The following is an 18,483-nucleotide window of genomic DNA, read 5'->3' as shown; positions in this document are numbered from 1 at the left end:
GTAATAATTTCCATGTGAAATTGTATTAAACACTGAACATTAACTTAACTACGGTATATTTTCTGCCCTTAGAAGCTTATATATAAGCTATATATATTTTTAACTGTCAAAAAAATAAATTTCTGTATATTTTAGTTTCTTTTTTTTCTTTTTAAAATCAGGATTAATTTACCCAAGGGATACAGGAGTACTGATGCATAGGGGCACTTGTACCCCAATGTTTATAGCAGCACTTTCAACAATAGCCAAATTATGGAAAGAGCCTAAATGTCCATCAACTGATGAATGGATAAAGAAATTGTGGTTTTGGGGTGACTGGGTGGCTCAGTCGGTTAAGCGTCCGACTTCAGCTCAGGTCACGATCTTGCGGTCCGCGAGTTCGAGCCCCGCGTCGGGCTCTGGGCTGATGGCTCAGAGCCTGGAGCTTGCTTCCGATTCTGTGTCTCCCTCTCTCTCTGCCCCTCCCCCGTTCATGCTGTGTCTCTCTCTGTCTCAAAAATAAATAAACGTTAAAAAAATTAAAAAAAAAAAGAAATTGTGGTTTATATACACAATGGAGTACTACGTGGCAATGAGAAAGAATGAAATATGGCCCTTTGTAGCAACGTGGATGGAACTGGAGATTGTGATGCTAAGTGAAATAAGCCATACAGAGAAAGACAGATACCATATGTTTTCACTCTTATGTGGATCCTGAGAAACTTAACAGAAACCCATGGGGGAGGGGAAGGAAAAAAAAAGAGGTTAGAGTGGAAGAGAGCCAAAGCATAAGAGACTCTTTTTTTTTTTTTTTTTTTTTTTTAAGAGACTCTTAAAAACTGAGAACAAACTGAGGGTTGATGGGGGGTGGGAGGGAGGGGAGCATGGGTGATGGGTATTGAGGAGGGCACTTTTTGGGATGAGCACTGGGTGCTGTATGGAAACCAATTTGACAATAAATTTCATATATTGAAAAAAATTAAAATAAAAAAATAAAATTGGGATTAATAACTATAGTTACTTTTAATTGAGTGGACTTTTCTAGGTGTTATTCCTAAATTGCCTCTTTGTTTTTATATGCAAATATTTTCTAGAATTTTCTGAATATCAAAAGATGATTTAATTAAATACTCTTAGTTCCCAATATACAGGGAATGTAGTTTTTAAAGTATAGCTGATTAGGTCATGTTTCTAATGAGTTATACCATTCACTGTATACATAAATGCTGAAGGCATTTACATAAATAAAAAGGCTACAATTCAAAACATTGTATAGATACAAGGCTGTGCGGTCTCTTGGAAACAGTATTGACGCTGGATAAGGAAATATAGCTGGCAGTATAAGAGTGATTTTAGTTATCTACAATTTTTCAGGAATAAAAATTATTTCTTCTTTTTTCTTTTTCTTTTTTTGCAATGCATTTATTTCCTCCTGAAATCTGCATTTCCCCTGAAAATGCCAAATGGAGTTTCTGGGTTTTGCTCTGTTAAATCACTTCCTCTGCAACTTGGTTAAACACGTTTTCACTAATTTGAAAAACAACACTCAAAACCACTCTATTCAATTAAAATTGAAGCCTCTAGATGCTTAAAAAATTTATGAAGCAAAGTCTTGCTTTGCTTGATCATTTTATACCCATAATGACTGAACTGAGCAAGCAAGTGTTCCTCTATAACACTGAGGGTAAACGTGAATTTCACAATTTACATTTTTGTGACAAAGTCCCAGTATTACCTATTAACCAAATAGATTGTATGCATTTGTTAAGCGGTGTATGGAGTATGTGTGTGCACGTGACATCTAATTATTTTAATGGACATTCTGCAGCTTTTATAAGAACAGCACTATCTGAAACTTATTCATTAACCAACTTCATGAAATTATTTATTTACAAAAGGATACGTTTTAAAATGAAGTAACTAAATAATAACTCTTTTTAAGCTGTGTTTAGTACTTTGTTCAGCTTACTGCTAACCCAGATACTTTCTGGGGTGCAATGGAGTATAAGCTATTTTTATCAATATCTGCCTGTACATCCATATCTATAGCCAGATTTACATCTATTTGAATAAATAAATTTATGCTACATGTGTGTATTCTTCATGCTTTTAAGCATGTGTGATGGAAAAGGTAAAGGGCCAACTAATGGAGCATTATGCAACTATCAGATCCTGAGAAGCTGACATGGACAGATGTATACCCACATGATCTGCCACTAAAATGCAGATCATGATGTAGCGTGTGCAATAGTTACAAATACGACCTCATTATGAAATACTTTGGTTAAAAATTATCTTTAAAATGCAAATAATAGCTCAGAGTGCTTCCAGTCTCAATATTACATGGGTAAAGCATGACAAAGAACTGCTTAGCTTGGCCTTGGGCACACATCAAACACTCCATAAAAGCTCTTATCATTATTTTATTATCGCTGTTGTCACTATTAACTCTTACAGGAAGTCTGTTTTCTCTTACCACAGAAATCACTGGGGCTGTGGACCACTGCCTTTGCTATGGGGAGTATTCTCAGCCTGGGCATGTTACAATAATGTATGTGAAATTAAACACACTTAGGGGTGTGAGGCCACAAGTAAATATGCCAATAAAAATTATTTGAGCCAAGCACAAAACGTTCTTAGGTGTTTCCGGGAAGTTTAAGTTGACCTAAGAGTGCATATGAAGGAATAATTTATAAACTAATGCCACAGGATGACTGGCATCTGGAATACTGAAACAGTAGTGATTCTTCCAAAGCTACACATCCTGGAGACATGAACCACGCACGGACAGTCACTGTTTTCCTCCTTTTAACTCCTAATGAACTGAATTGCAGTTGAAACTAAGCAGTAAAAAAGCACACCTTCTCAGGAATTCCCAAGTTCTTTAAATACCAGACTTGTCCATCCACAGGATTTCACTTTGTGACACAGAGGCTTAAAGATCAAAAGGCTAGAAAAGCTTCACACTTCAGGAAAAGCCGAGTGAGATCAGGAAGGATTAACGGAGGGCACAGACTGCCCACGGGAGCAGCAGCGGTCACACCTCAGCTGGGACATAGAGGGAATGGAAATCTACGCCAGGTGCCGGGGCAGCGTCCCGCGTGAACGCCCTGCCTCTGGAGCATTCTCCTAAGGGAACCAGCACAGGCTGCTGCTTCATGACAGAAAACTGAATGGTCTGGGTGAAAGCATGAGCGCACACCGAGCTGTCCTTTTTGTCCTTTGAGAAGGTCCTCTGATACACACAGTGTTCTTAAAATTGTTTGTTTTAACTCAGAATCATCTAAAGGCAAAGTGAATCAATGCTGAAGACTGGGCAGAATAGACTGCTGTTCAGAACTGGATAATCTCAGAACCAGGAAGAATTTCAGAAAACATTTATTTGTGAAATACTTAGACACCACTTACGTGTGCCTGCCAGGCGCATTCCAGACTGTGTCCTGTAAATAACAACCCAGTCCTCACTAGAATCCTACGCAGCACTTTCTGTGGGTGTCTCCACTGCACAGAGGGGTCACTAAGGGACACAAGCACAAGCGAGTTCCTCTTGGGCGCCCAGCTCCTATGAGGCAGAGCAGGGACGGAGCCCGGGAAGTCTGCCTGCAGCCTGCATGCTTCACCCCCTCACCTGGGTAGGCTGTTAGCTGGGCTCTGGGGCTGAAAGGCTCTGACACTGCAGACGGCCAGCACACAGGGTGTCTGTTCTGACACATATTTTGATTCACAATTTGGACTCTAAGAACATCTGATGGTTGTTGGCACAGGAAGGTTATTTGCCAACCGCTTTTCCTGAATCCCAAGAACATAATGAGGGGGTGGAAGTAATTTGAGGCTTTTTGTATTTAACTCAGTTTTACCGCCTGCTGTGTTTTCAACCAATGTGAACACACGGGCCCACATCAACAACTGTTGCACACTCACCCCCATGCCCAGTCCTCAGTGTTGATGTCACATGTTCCACTTTCCTCTTCGCATCCGCCACAACCAACCCAGCCCCTCTCCTCCCTGGTCTCCCTGCTCCGCTGAAGTCCCAGAGCGGCTTACCCATGTGCTTGCAGAGCACCCTCTTGGCCTCCTCTCGGCCTGTTTTAGCCACCGCAGAGACAGAGGGCAGAAGCCGGCTCTGCAGGTCAGCAAGGGGACAAATACCCTACAACAGGGGCGTCGTCACACGGAGAAGGACCAAAATCAGACCAATCACTTGTGATACAGAAGCAAAAGCAAGGACAGAGGTCAGGCCCAGGAGCCGTACAGTTGGACCCACGGCACATTTCTCGGCAGCTCAACCCCTGGAGCCTCTGCTGGAAGGTCCCTTCCAAGGCGTGGGGAGGGACTCTGGCAGCCGGTATTCATAATTCTGTCTTTCCTTTAAACAGAGCCCTTAAAATTATATAAGCATCAGGCCCTATAAAGCCTAGATCAGCTCATGGTTAAAGCTATGGTTTTAATCACACCTTCAAGTGGCATTTGGTTCAGCTACTTGGAAACTAGAAATCAGACAAAATGCATCTCTTGTGTCACACAGACAGCCTCCTAGCACCTCGGAGAAACTCTTACTTTGTTCTATAAACTACGGAGTCTAACCTGAGTCGGAGGCAGATCTTCTCCCTTCCTCTTTGCTTGCTAGATTCCTTCGTACTAGACGCTACATGCCAATCTGGAAGCTTCCACTCCATCTAGTGCTGGAGGCTGCTCTCCCAGGACAGGTCCCTGCAGTCAGGACGTTTTCTCAGACCCTGCCCTTCCCCAGCGTCTGGTACTGCTCTCGCTCAGCTCGCTCTCACTTCTAATGTAACCCGCGCTGCTGCCCACGCTCAGTATCGCTGCAAGATACAACCACAGGAATTGTTGTAAAGTTATGTAAACCACATCACCCTAAAACAGACAAGTCCATCTACAATTACATTTCGATAATGCCAAGGAAGGTAATAATAATAATAAATAACTGAATGATAAGACAGGCAAAAGATCAATAGCTCCATACATTCTTGATCTAGCTGAAGATTAAATAAAAACCAATATGCATTTAGAAATAATGGTTCGTTTAGCAAGAGATGGCTCATGTCCCTTTAACACACCCACTTCACAGCAAAGTGATGTTTTAATCCAGCATGATTTTTCATAAGTTGAAACAATGGTTTATTAGGAAATCCTGACTTGCACAGCAGAAACTGTGTGTAGTTCACACACAGCTATAACATTTATGTGAGAAAACAGACACATTCACATCATTTGGGATGCCACAGCAATTAAGAAAGGCAGAATAACATAAAAGAGGAGTTCAAAAGTTTCCAGAATGCTCGAGGTAAGATGTTCTGGTTAATTTACTTTTGTGGTTACCTTAGTTACTAGTCAAAGAATTCATGCATTCTATTTTTTGCTTTAGAAAAACCTCTGTTCTTGAAAGTCTTCATACAAGAGTTTATCAACTTCTGTGCCATGACAATTCAATCCATTTTTTTTTTTTTCATGACTTGGGACTGCAGAGGACTATAGGATCATTATTTGGAACAACCTCAAATACGGGAAATGTAGAAAACTGGGCTGACTCTACGCATGACTTGGTAGTTTTGTAAAATTTTAGTAAAATTGATGATAATAGACTTTTTCCCCATTATGGTTTGCCTAGTCTGTTGATAACAGAACATAAAAGCATTACTAACTGAGGGTACTAGTTAACCAGCTTTTACTGGGTTAGAAGTAAGGATGGAGGGGCACCTGGGTGGCTCACTTGGTTAAGCAATTGACTCTTAATTTGGGCTCAGGTCAGGATATCCCAGTTAGTGAGACTGAGCCCCACATCAGCTCCTGCACTGACAGTGCAGAGCCTGCTTGAGATTCTCTCTCCCTCTCTCCCTGCCCCTCCCCGACTTGTGCTAGCTCTCTCTCAAAAGGAAGGAAGGAAGGAAGGAAGGAAGGAAGGAAGGAAGGAAGGAAGGAAGGAAGGAAAGGGAAGGGAAGGAAGGAAGGAAGGAAGGAAGGAAGGAAGGAAGGAAGGAAGCAGAGGAAGGAAGGAAGGAAGCAGAGGAAGGAAGGAAGGAAGGAAGGAAGGAAGGAAGGAAGGAAGGAAGCAGAGGAAGGAAGGAAGGAAGGAAGGAAGGAAGGAAGGAAGGAAGGAAGGAGAGGAAGGAAGGAAGGAAGGAAGGAAGGAAGGAAGGAAGGAAGGAAGCAGAGGAAGGAAGGAAGGAAGGAAGGAAGGAAGGAAGGAAGGAAGGAAGGAAGCAGAGGAAGGAAGGAAGGAAGGAAGGAAGGAAGGAAGGAAGGAAGGAAGGAGCAGAGGAAGGAAGGAAGCAGAGGAAGGAAGGAAGGGAGGGAGGGAGCAGAGGAAGGAAGGAAGGAAGGAAGGAAGGAAGGAAGGAAGGAAGGAAGGAAGGGAAGGAAGGAAGGGAAGAAGGGAGGGAGGAAGTTAGGATGGTTAATTAAATGACCTGCCAGAAAAGTTTTGAGAATTGATAGGCAAATTAATGACTATGAATGTGAGAATATCCTAGAAATAATATTCCCTTAAATATAAAATAGATGGCATCACACTTGGTTTCAATAAATGCAAAGATTAGAGTAAGGAAGGTAGCAGACTTTTTTCTGCCCCAGTCCCCTATATTTAGAGAGTCATTCCCTTATCCATTCTGTCAATGTTTAATCAATATCTGTTATGTGTTGGGAAATGGGATAATTTGGGAAATAGGCAGACAGGTTCTCTCTTCATGAAACCTCGAGGTTAGTGGAAAACTGGCTCGAAAATGTAATTACCATGCTCACAGTGTTCCTGAGAAGTTTAGGGTGCTACACACTCAGGCTGTATTCTCTAATCTAGGGTAAAGATCTGGAAAATCTTCCTGGAAAAAGTGATACTTCAGTTGAAATCTGAAACCCAGAGGAATAATAAGATATTGCAGCTGAAAGAGAATGCATTATAGAAAGAGAAAACTATTAATATGATGGCCCCTAAGACGCTGGCGTGTTTGAGGTGCCAAACATAGCCGGTAGGGGTGGACAAGCAGAAATCTGGCCGGGAAGCTGGCCCTTAGGGCTCAAGTGTCAGCCAGGGCCACATCCTTCAAGCCGCTGTGGCTATTCCTGGATTCTGGGGAGCCAGCGATGGGTTCACGCCATGGAGTGGTGCCATCACATTGTTTTGAGAGCTCATAGGAAGACAGGATAGAAGGCGGAAGTGGCAGATGCAAGACCATTTAGGAGACTATCACTGTGCTCCTCATGCGAGATGGCCGCACTGTGGGGACGGCGAGGAGCGACAGATGTGAGGGACACTTGGAAGGCAGAATTGGCAGGATTTTTAGACTGACCGGCTGTGAGTGAGGAATTAAGGACTGAAGGGGCTAGACGCTCACCAGGTGTATGGACTGAATGTCCAGGGTTAGAGTGCAGCCATCACACCTAGAAGTAGGACTTCAGGGATGCCTGGGTGGCTCAGTCGATAAACGTCCAACTTCGGCTCAGGTCATGATCTCACGGTTCGTGGGTTCAAGCCCCGCGTCGGGCTCTGTGCTGACAGCTCGGAGCCTGGAGCCTGCTTCGGATTCTGTGTCTCCTTCTCTCTCTGCCCCTCCCCCACTCACACTCTGTCTCTCAAAAATGAATACATGTTAAAAAAATTTTTTTAGAAGTAGGATTTCAGGGCAAAATCATGCAGTGTGGAGGGTCACTTCCTTGGGGATTTTTTTTTTTTTTTTTGAGAGAGGGGCTGGGGGAAGTGCTCACAAGGGAGAGGAGAGAAAGAATCTCAAATCTCAAGCAGGCCCTATGCTCAGCGCAGAGACCCATGCTGGGCTCAATCCTGTGAGCAAAAATCAAGAGTCGAGGCTCAACTGACCAAGCCATCCAGGTACTCCCCTTTGGAAAATCTTTTAACATAATTTTACCTTTTAATATTTATATAGAATTGCAAATATATCCCTAGATATATTCATTTACTTTACCCCCATTATAACATAACAGTCTCAAAATAACAATACCAACACTACTATCACGTACAAAACCCCTGGGAACCTGTTTTCTGGTATTTGGACTACCCTCCATGTAAGCACATGGCCATCATACACTCTCTCCCCTTCCATGTCCTGCGGTCCCAGTTCCAAAAGTAACCATATATTAAATGCCACCACAAAGCCTCATTCTGATGTTTCTCTAGTCGTCTGGAGAGTCAGGAGCACGTTCTCTGAAAGCTTCCTCAGAAACATATCTTGAGAACTATTTCCCTGAGTGCCTGTAGGTTGTTCAGTTTGTCTGTACCTCTTATATCTAAAGGTCAGTTTGCTGGATATAAAATCCCTGGCTAACGTTTCTTTCCTGGAGCATCTTAAATGTGTTACCTCGTTTCCTGCTAGCATAAAATACTGCTGTCAAAAAAGGCCTGATAATAATCTGATTTTTCTGTCCTTATAAATCACTTGCCAGTTTGCCTCAATGCCCAATCAGCATTTTCTTTGAAGTGCAATAATTTTACTAGAATGTAGCTTGATGTTGGTCACTCTGGGTTGATATTCTTAGGTGCTCATTGTGTTTTCCACATACAACTTCAAATACACTCGAGAAGTTTTCTTGAGTTACTGTTGTAAGTGGCTTTTTTCTGTTCCCTGGCTCCATTTTTAATTTTTCCAGAGACCTCAATTATCTTTATGTTAAATCTTTATGTTGAATTGCGTATTCTCCATGTTTTTGTGACTTTCTCTCATCCTTCTTTAAATTACCTTCTTCTGTCTTTTATCTTCAACACATTGTCTGTTTCCACCTTTTGTTTCTCTTAAAGCACGCTCTATTGTATTTATTTCTTGGGCTACATTTTTTAAATTTCTAAAACCTCAGTTTTCTTACCTCCATTCTGAAATTTTCTCATTCTGCTTAATATTGTTCTTTCACATTCTGTGTCATATTTTTGCCTTTTAGTTTGTTTTTGGAAAATGGCTATGTCTATACTTTTCTGTTGCCTGTTTCACCTGAATTTAGTCTCTGAACTTTTAGCAGGAGCACAGTTCAGGGAAATTTGGCTACTGTCACGGAGCTCCCTCTTCTGTTGCTTTTGAACAGCATCATGCTTCCTGAGATTTCCGGGTTCTGTGCCCCTCCCAGATTGGGTGAGGCTGAATGGTCCCCCAAAGTTGCCTGTGTCCTAATCCCTGGGACCTGCAAATATGTAAGTCACATAGAAAAATGGAGTCTGCAGGTGTAAGAACATTGATTGACCATAAAATAAAACAAGGGAGAGAGCCAGCAATTATCCATGTAAACCCAACCTAATCCCATAGCCCTTACAGCACAGGACTTTCTCCACCTGGAGGAGAGATGAGGTAGAACCAGAGACAAGAGCAAGATGACATGTGAGAAGGAGAAGATGAGGAGGGCCACACAGCACAGAATGTTCGCAGGCTCCAGAGATAGAGAATGAGTCTTGGAACACACACCAAGGACGTTGGACCCTCAACCACTGGGCTGTGCCATTGACCTGAACGGGTGTGGACGTGGATTCTTCCTAGAATCTTCTGGAAATAGCCCAGATGGCTGATGCCTTGGTTTCAGACTCAGAAGAGGGAACCAGCAGAGACCACCCAGAATTCTGAAGTACAGATCTGTGAGATGATATATTTATGTTGTTTTAAGTTACTAAATCCGTGGCAATGTTTTGCAGTACTAATTGAAAACAAACACACCCACTTTCTTTTAGTGGAGTTTATTATTTAGAGCAGTTGTGGGCTCACAGGAATGTTGAGCAGAAGGTATATCCCTTGCCCCACTTGTCGACAGCCTCTTCTATCATCAACACCCTCTACCAGAGTGGCGCCTTTCTCAGACCAGATGACCCTGCACGGACATACCAATGTCACCCAAAGACCCAGTTTACATTGGGGTTCTCCTGGCGCGGGGCTTCCTATGACTTTAGACAAATATATAATGACATGTTAGTGTCGTACAGGATGGTTTCACTGCCCAGAAGTCATCTGTACTGCGCCTGTCCATCCCTCCCTGCCCTCCAGCAACCACAGCTCTTTTTATTGTCAGTCTTGTCTTTTCCAGAATGTCACAGACTTGGAACCATACAGACTGGAGCCTTTTCAGATCAGCTTCTCTGACTTAGGAAAACGCAAGTAAGGTTTTTCACGGCTCATCCACTTCCATTTGAACCTTCTTTTTCTTTTCTCTGTCATCTTTGCCATGTTAATTTTAACTCCACTCCTCATTGTGAGCTCTCATCCCGGAAAGAAGCTCTGCAGGCTGAGTTTTGAGACCTCACAGGGTCCAGACCTCTCCTGTGTCTACGAGTCACCATAAGCCCTGTCCTGGACTCCACCACCATTCCCGCACCCACTGCTGGCTGTTGTGAGCTGACCTGCCCTGCTCCTCGGAGGCCACGCAGAGTGTCCCTCTGTTTTCTGCAAGACACTGATACCAAGCAGGCCAGGGGGCTGCTGCTGGTTTATCTCATCAGCCTGCATTTTTGTGGTTTGTGGAGATACTTTGTCACCAGTTTATTGCCCATGTGGTCCATCAGTTTTGGGTTTTGCTAAATCATTGTCTTGCTTATCTGTGCGAGGTGGAAGACATTAAAAATGCTGCATCTTCTGTTGTCACCATCCTCTCAGAATCCTGCTCCTAATCTAGACATACTTTCGAAAAATTGTTTGTAAAATTATTCTTCAAAATTAGGACACATTTGAGGTCATGTGTAGTGGTTTCTCATTGTACTTTTAGTCTGCTTTTTCATGATGACTATTGATATTGCACACTTTCCTTTGTGTTTATTCCTCATTCTTAGGTGTTTTTTGAGGAAGAATCTATTAAAATTTTTTGCTCATTAAAAAAAAAAATTAGGCCACATTTCAATCACCAAGTGGCATTGTAAAGAAATTTAGTAGTATGCTTCTTTGCAAGGACATTTACTTAAAATATATTTACTTATGTCATAGGACATCGATTTTGTGAATCTGGGGTGTCTATGAAGCAAGGCCATCTGCATATTACTGATGAGGTGCATCGATTCTGAGAAAATGGCAAGTGGTGAAGGCAACAGCCATTCATAGTCAATCACTGAAGTTTCAGTGGGATTGTTCATCTTTGTTCTACAATTAATTATTGATTTGAAATACTAAATCATTTTTAAAGCTTCCAGTTATGTCAAAAAACAGCAAGGAATTGTGTGAGTTACATAAGGAGATGAAAAAGTTATTCAAAACTTCTTAGTCCCTCTTAGCAATGAGCTATGCATAGGTATAAAACTTTCAATTTTCCAGGAAATGCTGAAACAATTATCAGCAGTGGAAATGAGGCAGCACTGTGGGGCAGACACACAGAAGACTGCCTGGGGCCTCTGCTCTCCAGCTGCAGTGGGAAAGGGTATCAGCCGACTCAGAGCAGATGAAGAAACAGAAAATAATGCAGGGTCTAAAGAATAATTTGAGAACTAGGTAGATTTAGGTACTCAAAGCAGTTATCTTTTAATTTTTTTTTACTCTTAAAGACATGAAAGACAAGACATGGTATACTTCACAGTACATATTTAAATTTTTTATCATATGCATATTTTTCCAAGATTATGTAGTGTTAAAAGTCCACATTGGGGTGCCTGGGTGGCTCAGTTGGTTAAGAGTCTGACTTCGGCTCAGGTCATGATCCCAGGTTTCATGGGTTCAAGTCCCATGTCAGGTTCTGTGCTGACAGCTTGGAGCCTGGAGCCTGGTTTTGATTCTGTGTCTCCCTCTCTCTCTGCCCCTCCCTCACTCAAGCTCTGTCTCTCTCTCTCAAAAAAAAAAAGTCCACATTTATCTTATACGCTCAGAGCATACTGAAATTGATTCTTGTTTATCTGTGTGTCATACCTAAACATGACTGGGGCAGGTGGAAAGGATGATACAGGGTGAGGGAATTCTTCATGCGTGATCTCTGATTAGAGGCTCCACACATGCCTACTTATGCCAAGGACTGCAAAACACCTTGGAGGATGCTGGGCTGGAGGATGCCTTTTCCAAACACCACTCAGTGCTGGAGAAAACCAGCATTACTCTACTAGTATTCTTCACAATGTAGGAACCAAAAGATCAGAGTATGTCAACATATATGCATGTTTAGCATTGTTGATGACAATATGTTCTCAAGTGGCCTAGAGTGGGGACCTTAAGCAGAACTCCTCCAAGCAGGATCCACCCCTGTACTTTCTATTATTTTAAAATTTTTAATGTGCCTGAAAGTCTGGGGTATCTGGAAATACCAGGCAACTTTTGGACAACTCAGATTTGGATCAGCAATTGTCAAAATGTTAACGGTAGAGTGGCTGGTAGATGCTCTATGAGAAGAGAGGACAGATCTCTAGATAAAGTCTTAAAATAAGTGAAATTAGAACCATTATTATATTTAGTTTACTGATTGTCTCCAGTGTCTACTTTCTTGGTCTCTACTGTCCTCACCATTGTAATTCAAGGACACAATCATCTGGGATACAGAGTCAAACAGAAGTGCAGGGTCTGTTGGGCACCAGTCTCAGGCACTCATCTAAATAGGTAATAAATTATCACTGCAACCAACCATAAACTAACTCCTCATGAATGAAAACAAAATGTAAATTGGTCACTCTGTTTAGTCCCAGTGATGAACACAGTGCTCTTAAATGAAAGTCTAAAAACATATCCTGCTGAGACATCTAGCTCAGTTGGGTAGTTTGCAAGTTTGTCTTGTGTAAATACTGATTTCAACTGGCTGATAATCACTACTAAAACCAGCAGTCACACCCCTCTGATATTCAGAAACCAAATGATGCCTGTAGCATGATTTTTACCTTCAGTGAGTGCTTCATTATCTAAAATTTAAACCTATCATGAGTGTTAAAAAGTAACATTACTAAGAAAAACATAAAACAAAACTGAAGAGAGAACAGTGTCAACTAAAAAGTAAAAATATTTTGCTTTGAGGCCAATAAATAAATTATCCAAACAAATTTCGAACAAGTCTCTATAGCTACATTCTCTAAGCTACCATTATGCTTAGTGAATATGATATGTGTATAATTATAAATTATTTAAAAAAGGAAATGAAAGATGAACCTAAATAGATTAACTTTCTATGGACATTAGACCTCAATGTAAGAGGTAAATCTTTAAAAGAAAATAAATGAGAAAATATTTGTGACTTTAAATTAGGCAAAGATTTCTTAGCATGAAACCATTAAAAATTGATAAACTACACATCATCAAAATTAAAACCTTCTGCTCTTTTATAGACACCCAGAAAGTGGACAAGCTACACACAGCGGAAAAATATTTACAAAGCACATATGTGACAAAGAACTTGTGTCCAGACTATATAAAGAACTCCTATAACTCAGTAAGACAAATTCTCCAAAAAATGGACAAAAAATTTAGAAGACATTTCAACAAAGTAAATATAGAAATGGCCAATAAGCACATGAAAAAAAAAGCTCAACTTAACTAATAATCAAAAGGATAATTACAAAGACTGACAATACCAAGCTTGTCAAGAGTGTGGAGCACCTAGGACTTATACATTGCTGCTGGAAAATGCAAAATTGTACAGCTACTTTGAAAAGTACTTTGGCAGTTTCTAATAAAGTTAAACATATACCTACCCAATGACTCATCAATCCTACCCCAAGATAAATGAAAACATATGCTCAACAAGTGACTGCATGCAAACATTCAGAGAAACTCTATTCAAAATCAAGAGCCAGCTATGACCCAGCAACTGCACTACTAGGTATTTATCCAAGGGATACAGGTGTGCTGTTTTGAAGGGACACAGGTACCTCAATGTTTATAGCAGCACTGTCAACAATAGCCAAAGTATGGAAAGAGCCCAAATGTCCACTGATGGATGAATGGATAAAGAAGATGTGGTAGAGTATTACTCGGCAATCAAAAAGAATGAAATCTTGCCATTTGCAACTACTTGGATGGAACTAGAGTGTATTATGCTAAGCGAAATTAGAGAAAGACAAATATATGACTTCACTCATACAAGGACTTTAAGATACAAAACAGATGAACATAAGGGAAGGGAAGCAAAATAATACAAAAACAGGGAGGGGGACAAAACATAAGAGACTCTTAAATATGGAGAACAAACAGAGGGTTACTGGACAGGTTATGGGAGGGGGAATGGTCCAAATGGGTAAGGGGCACTAAGGAATCTACTCCTGAAATCACTGTTGCACTATATGCTAGCTAACTTGGATGTAAATTTCAAAAAAAATTCAATAAAAAGAAAGAAACCCTGGAAACAACTCAAATGTCCATTCACTAGTGAATAGACAAGTTGGTATATTCATCCAATGAAATACTACTCATTAATAAAAATAAATGAACTATGTTCAAAAACATTCTGCTGAGCTACAAAGGCCAGAAACAAAAAGTATGTGTGACTTTAAGAAACAAAAAGTATGTGTGATTCTATTTGTTTGGCAGTCTAGAAAAGGTAAAATTATAGGGACAAAAAAATAGGTCAGTGATTACAGGGGCATGGGATCAAGAGGGGGAAGTGATTGCCAAGAGTTAAGAGGGAAATTCTGAAGTGATAAAATGTTCTATATCCTGATTTTGTTGGTAGTTTAATGACTGCATGCATTTGCCAAAACCTATTGAACCATATGCTTAGGGTGAATTTTATTGTATTTAATTTCTAACTCAATAAAAATTTTTCTAAAATTAGATTTCAGGCCAAGTGAATCATTGAGATCCTTTAAAATGCTGTGGGAATTTACTGTTCAATTTATTTACTGAACAATTTATTGTTCAAATATTGCTGCCAATGAACACCTCTCCAATCAACCACACACAGTCATCTTCAACAAATGACGTTTAGACTTAAGATGAGCAATGTTTGAAGGAAAATCTAATTATTAGCTTGCCTTGATCCCACACATCAATATCCAGTGCCAAAAAGTAATATAGAAAGCAGATATTTGCCCAGTGTCTTCATATTACTTGTGACTTTTTGGACTTTCGAGGAATGGAGTTGGAGTACCAGCAGTCTGCTATATGTACAAACTCTGTCCTATCATTTAACTTACTTTAGGAATTTGTTGGATTTGATTTGTAAAGATCACCTACTCCTTTAGGTCTATGACTCCTGTAAGAGTTATGTTTCTGAACAAGAAATAGGTCTGTACTGATATTTATTCACACCCACATCATGTATGTGTACCCATAATATGGCCACCATATTTGAAGAAAAAATTGATATGTTCACAACACACACGGCCTGTGCTTTATAATCCATAAAATAGCTTTCTTGAGGCATCACATCGAATAGTCTGCTTGGGCCTGTTGAATGCTAGTCCAATACTCTGTTAACTATCAGAGAATCTCCTGGTGAAAACCACACAGCTGGATAAAGCACACATCCAGCTTTACCACCAGCACGTTACTTACAGTTCAGCTACCACATTAGAAGTTCTTCACCATTCCTTAACACAAGGCTGGTGATGATGGCCATTTTCTTCTTCCCACAACCACTACCTCTCTCCGTTTGCTTTATTCTACAGAGACAGACTTTATTTTTCACATCAGCTACTAAACAAAGGCAGGAGTTTCACCTGACCCTTCATCCTTGCGGTATGCTTAGTGCCATCTGGTTTTCACACAGATGGGCCCTCTGTTTATTTGTTTTGCCTGTGACTATCAGCTTGGTCCATGCTATGAATAGAGCAATGCAGAAGAGGAGAAAGAAAAGGTGGATTATTTGAATTCATCCAAGAAGGAGAAAAGTGATGAGTCTGGCAACACACTGCAGAGCTCTTTATACTCATGCTCACTGAGAAGATAAAGGCAGCAAATGCAAAGATTTCCAGGGAACATGGAGGTCCTTCAGTAACAATTTAATGAATAAATACATGTATAAATGAACAAATAAGTGAAGAAAGTGGCCAGAAAAATTGCAGTTTGATCCCAGATTTTCAACTTAGTACCTAAAAATATGGACAAGCCACTTAATCTTTCTGAGCCTTGTGTTATTTTCATCTACAACATGGCAATAATATCACTTACTTTGCAAAACGGATTTGAAGATTAAACATAATGTACATAAAGCATCTCACACATCATTTGGGAAGTACTGAATTTCATAAAAGTAAAGTGCAGCTGCAGGAAAAAAATGTTTGATAAAACTCAACTTCTATTTGTGATTAAAAAAAAAAAAAAGTCTCTTACCAAACCAGGAATAGATGGGAACTTAGTCTGACAAAACATAGCTATAAAAAACCAGGAAATGCAAAGGGCCAAGTGCAGCTGAGAAACTCTTAAAGGAACATGTTGGAAAGACTTGCCCTATGGGATAAGACTGACTGTAGTACAGACATTAATTAATATTGACATAGTGGTAGAAAAGCAGACCAAAAGAACAGAATAAAGTAGTATCAACAGACCTATGGAAATTTTATACAGAGAAAGTCTTTGGAGAAAAAGAACTTCAATAATGATGCTGGGAAAATGTTTTAACTGAAAAAAAAAATGTTTTTGCCCCTACTTAACGTAAACAGTCCTAGGTGGAAATATGACCTAAGTGGGAAAAAACAAACCAGTAAGGATTTTAAAAGATGGTATAGAAAAAAAATGGTCATACCCTCAGGGTAAGGAAGGACTTCTTAATAAGACACAAAAAGTACCAACCATAAAAGAAATACTTGTTAAACAATATATATTAATTTAAGAACTTATTTTTATTAAAATAAAATAATTAAAAGACAAACCACAGAGTAGGAAAATATAACTGTAACACATAACCAAAAGCAGCATAGTAAAAAAACTCCTAAAAAGCAATTTGAAAAAAATAGCTAGGCTACTAGAAAAAAAAATGAATAAGATAAAAATCTTAATCAGGCACTTAATAAAAAAGAGGATTATCAGAGTGACTGGGTGGCTCAGTGGGTTAAGCAACTGATTTCAGCTCAGGTCATGATCTCACGGTTCCTGAGTTCAAGCCCTGGCATTGGGCTCTGAGCTGGCAGCACGGAGCCTGCTTGGGATTCTCTCTCTCTCTGCCCCTTTTCCTCTCTCTCTCTCTCTCTCTCTCTCTCTCACACACACACACACACACACACACACACAAAGAAAAGAAATAAACTTAAAAAAAAGAGGATTACCAAATGGTCAATAAATATGTGAGAAAGGTGCTCAACCTCTTTAGTTATCAAAGGAAATAAACTTACAATGCAATACCACTGAACTTTGTCCAGGTTTGCAAATATTAAGGCATCTAAAAGATTTGCTGTGGGTTGAATTGTCCCTCCACCTGAAGTTCTAACCCCACTACCTGTGAATGTGACCTTACTTGGAGACAGAGTCTTCACAAAGGTAACCGAGGAAAAATGAGGTCATTAGGGTGGGCTCTAATCTGTTATGGCAGGTGTCCTCATAGAAAGAGGATATTTGGACCTAGAGATGCATACGGGGTCATAGGGAGAAAACAACCATCTGCAAGCCAAGGAGAGAGGTCTGGCACAGGTCCTTTCTCACAGCCCTCAGGAGGAGCCCACCATTCTGACAACATGACCCCAGACTCTGGCCTCCGGGGCTGTAAGATAATAAACTCCTGTCGCTAAGCCACACAGTGTATGGTATTTTGTTATAGCAGTCCTAGCCGGTTAATGCAATATCTAAGTCAAGTGTGTTCGGGAATGCACAAGTGTCGTTAGGAGCAGGGTTCTCCTATTGTTGAGGGGAATATAAACTGGTACAACCAATAGTTCTCATTACTTGGTTAAGGTTAAAGATCTGATCTATCCCAGGTCCTAACATCTACTCCTAGGTATGTACCTAGAGAAGGTCTGTCCAATAGAACTCTCTGGAGTGACAGAAATATTCTGGAATGTGTGCCATCCAGTACTAAAGCTACAGTACTAATAGCTACTAAAGGTATTAGTCACATGTCTGTTGAATACTTGAAATGTGGCAGACCTGAGGGACTGAAGTTTTAATTGCATTTAATGTTATTAATTTAAACATAAATAGTCATTGTCTAGTGCTTGCCATAGTTGGCAGTGCAGGCTTGCAGCAACTCAAATAAACATGCACCAACATATACAGACAGGAATTTTCTAGTAGCATTGATTATAATGGTCCAAACCTAGAAATAACACAAACATTTATTAATAATAGAATGGATAAATGATGGTATATTAATACAATAAGATACCATACAGTAATGAAAAGGAACGAACTAGAGCTACACACCAAAGTGATGAACCTCAAAATTATAATGTGAACAAATCGGGCAAAAAATGAAAGAATATAAATGGCACAATCCATTTACAGAAAATTTGAACACAGTTTATTTCTGAAGTATAAAAATACATAGGAAACAATAAAGGAAAAACAAGAAATGATAATCACAAGACTCAGATTGGAAAGAGGCCTTGTGGGGGATTCTGGGTTTTGGTAATGTGTTTCTTGACCTTGGCAGTGGTTAGATGGAATTCATTCTACAATTGTTATTTAAACTGTACATGTATATTTTCTTTACTTTTCTGAATGTGTGATATATGTCTGT

General features: G+C 40.2%; 1 protein-coding gene across 4 annotated transcripts in view; it reads right to left on the bottom strand.

The window, feature by feature from the left end:
- The window catches only part of TRPC6 (transient receptor potential cation channel subfamily C member 6), a 128,910-nt gene that overhangs the window by 56,767 nt on the left and 53,660 nt on the right, over nt 1–18,483 (bottom strand). Inside the window, exon 1 of one of the 4 annotated variants that reach the window (XM_019433687.2) lies at nt 4,564–4,828. The exons of the other annotated variants lie outside the window; for them this stretch is intronic. Within the exon in view, the coding sequence (XP_019289232.2) occupies nt 4,564–4,655 (92 nt within the window). The 5' untranslated portion in view covers nt 4,656–4,828. Of the gene's footprint in view, nt 1–4,563; nt 4,829–18,483 lie in introns of those variants that run through there. 4 annotated transcript variants of the gene reach the window in all.

Source organism: Panthera pardus, unplaced genomic scaffold, assembly GCF_024362965.1.
Source record: "Panthera pardus isolate Hobbes unplaced genomic scaffold, ASM2436296v1 HiC_scaffold_12, whole genome shotgun sequence".
NCBI classification, from domain to species: Eukaryota; Metazoa; Chordata; class Mammalia; order Carnivora; family Felidae; genus Panthera; species Panthera pardus.
The sequence above is the reverse complement of the archived record's forward strand: the minus strand, read 5'-3'. Positions and strand labels throughout refer to the sequence as shown.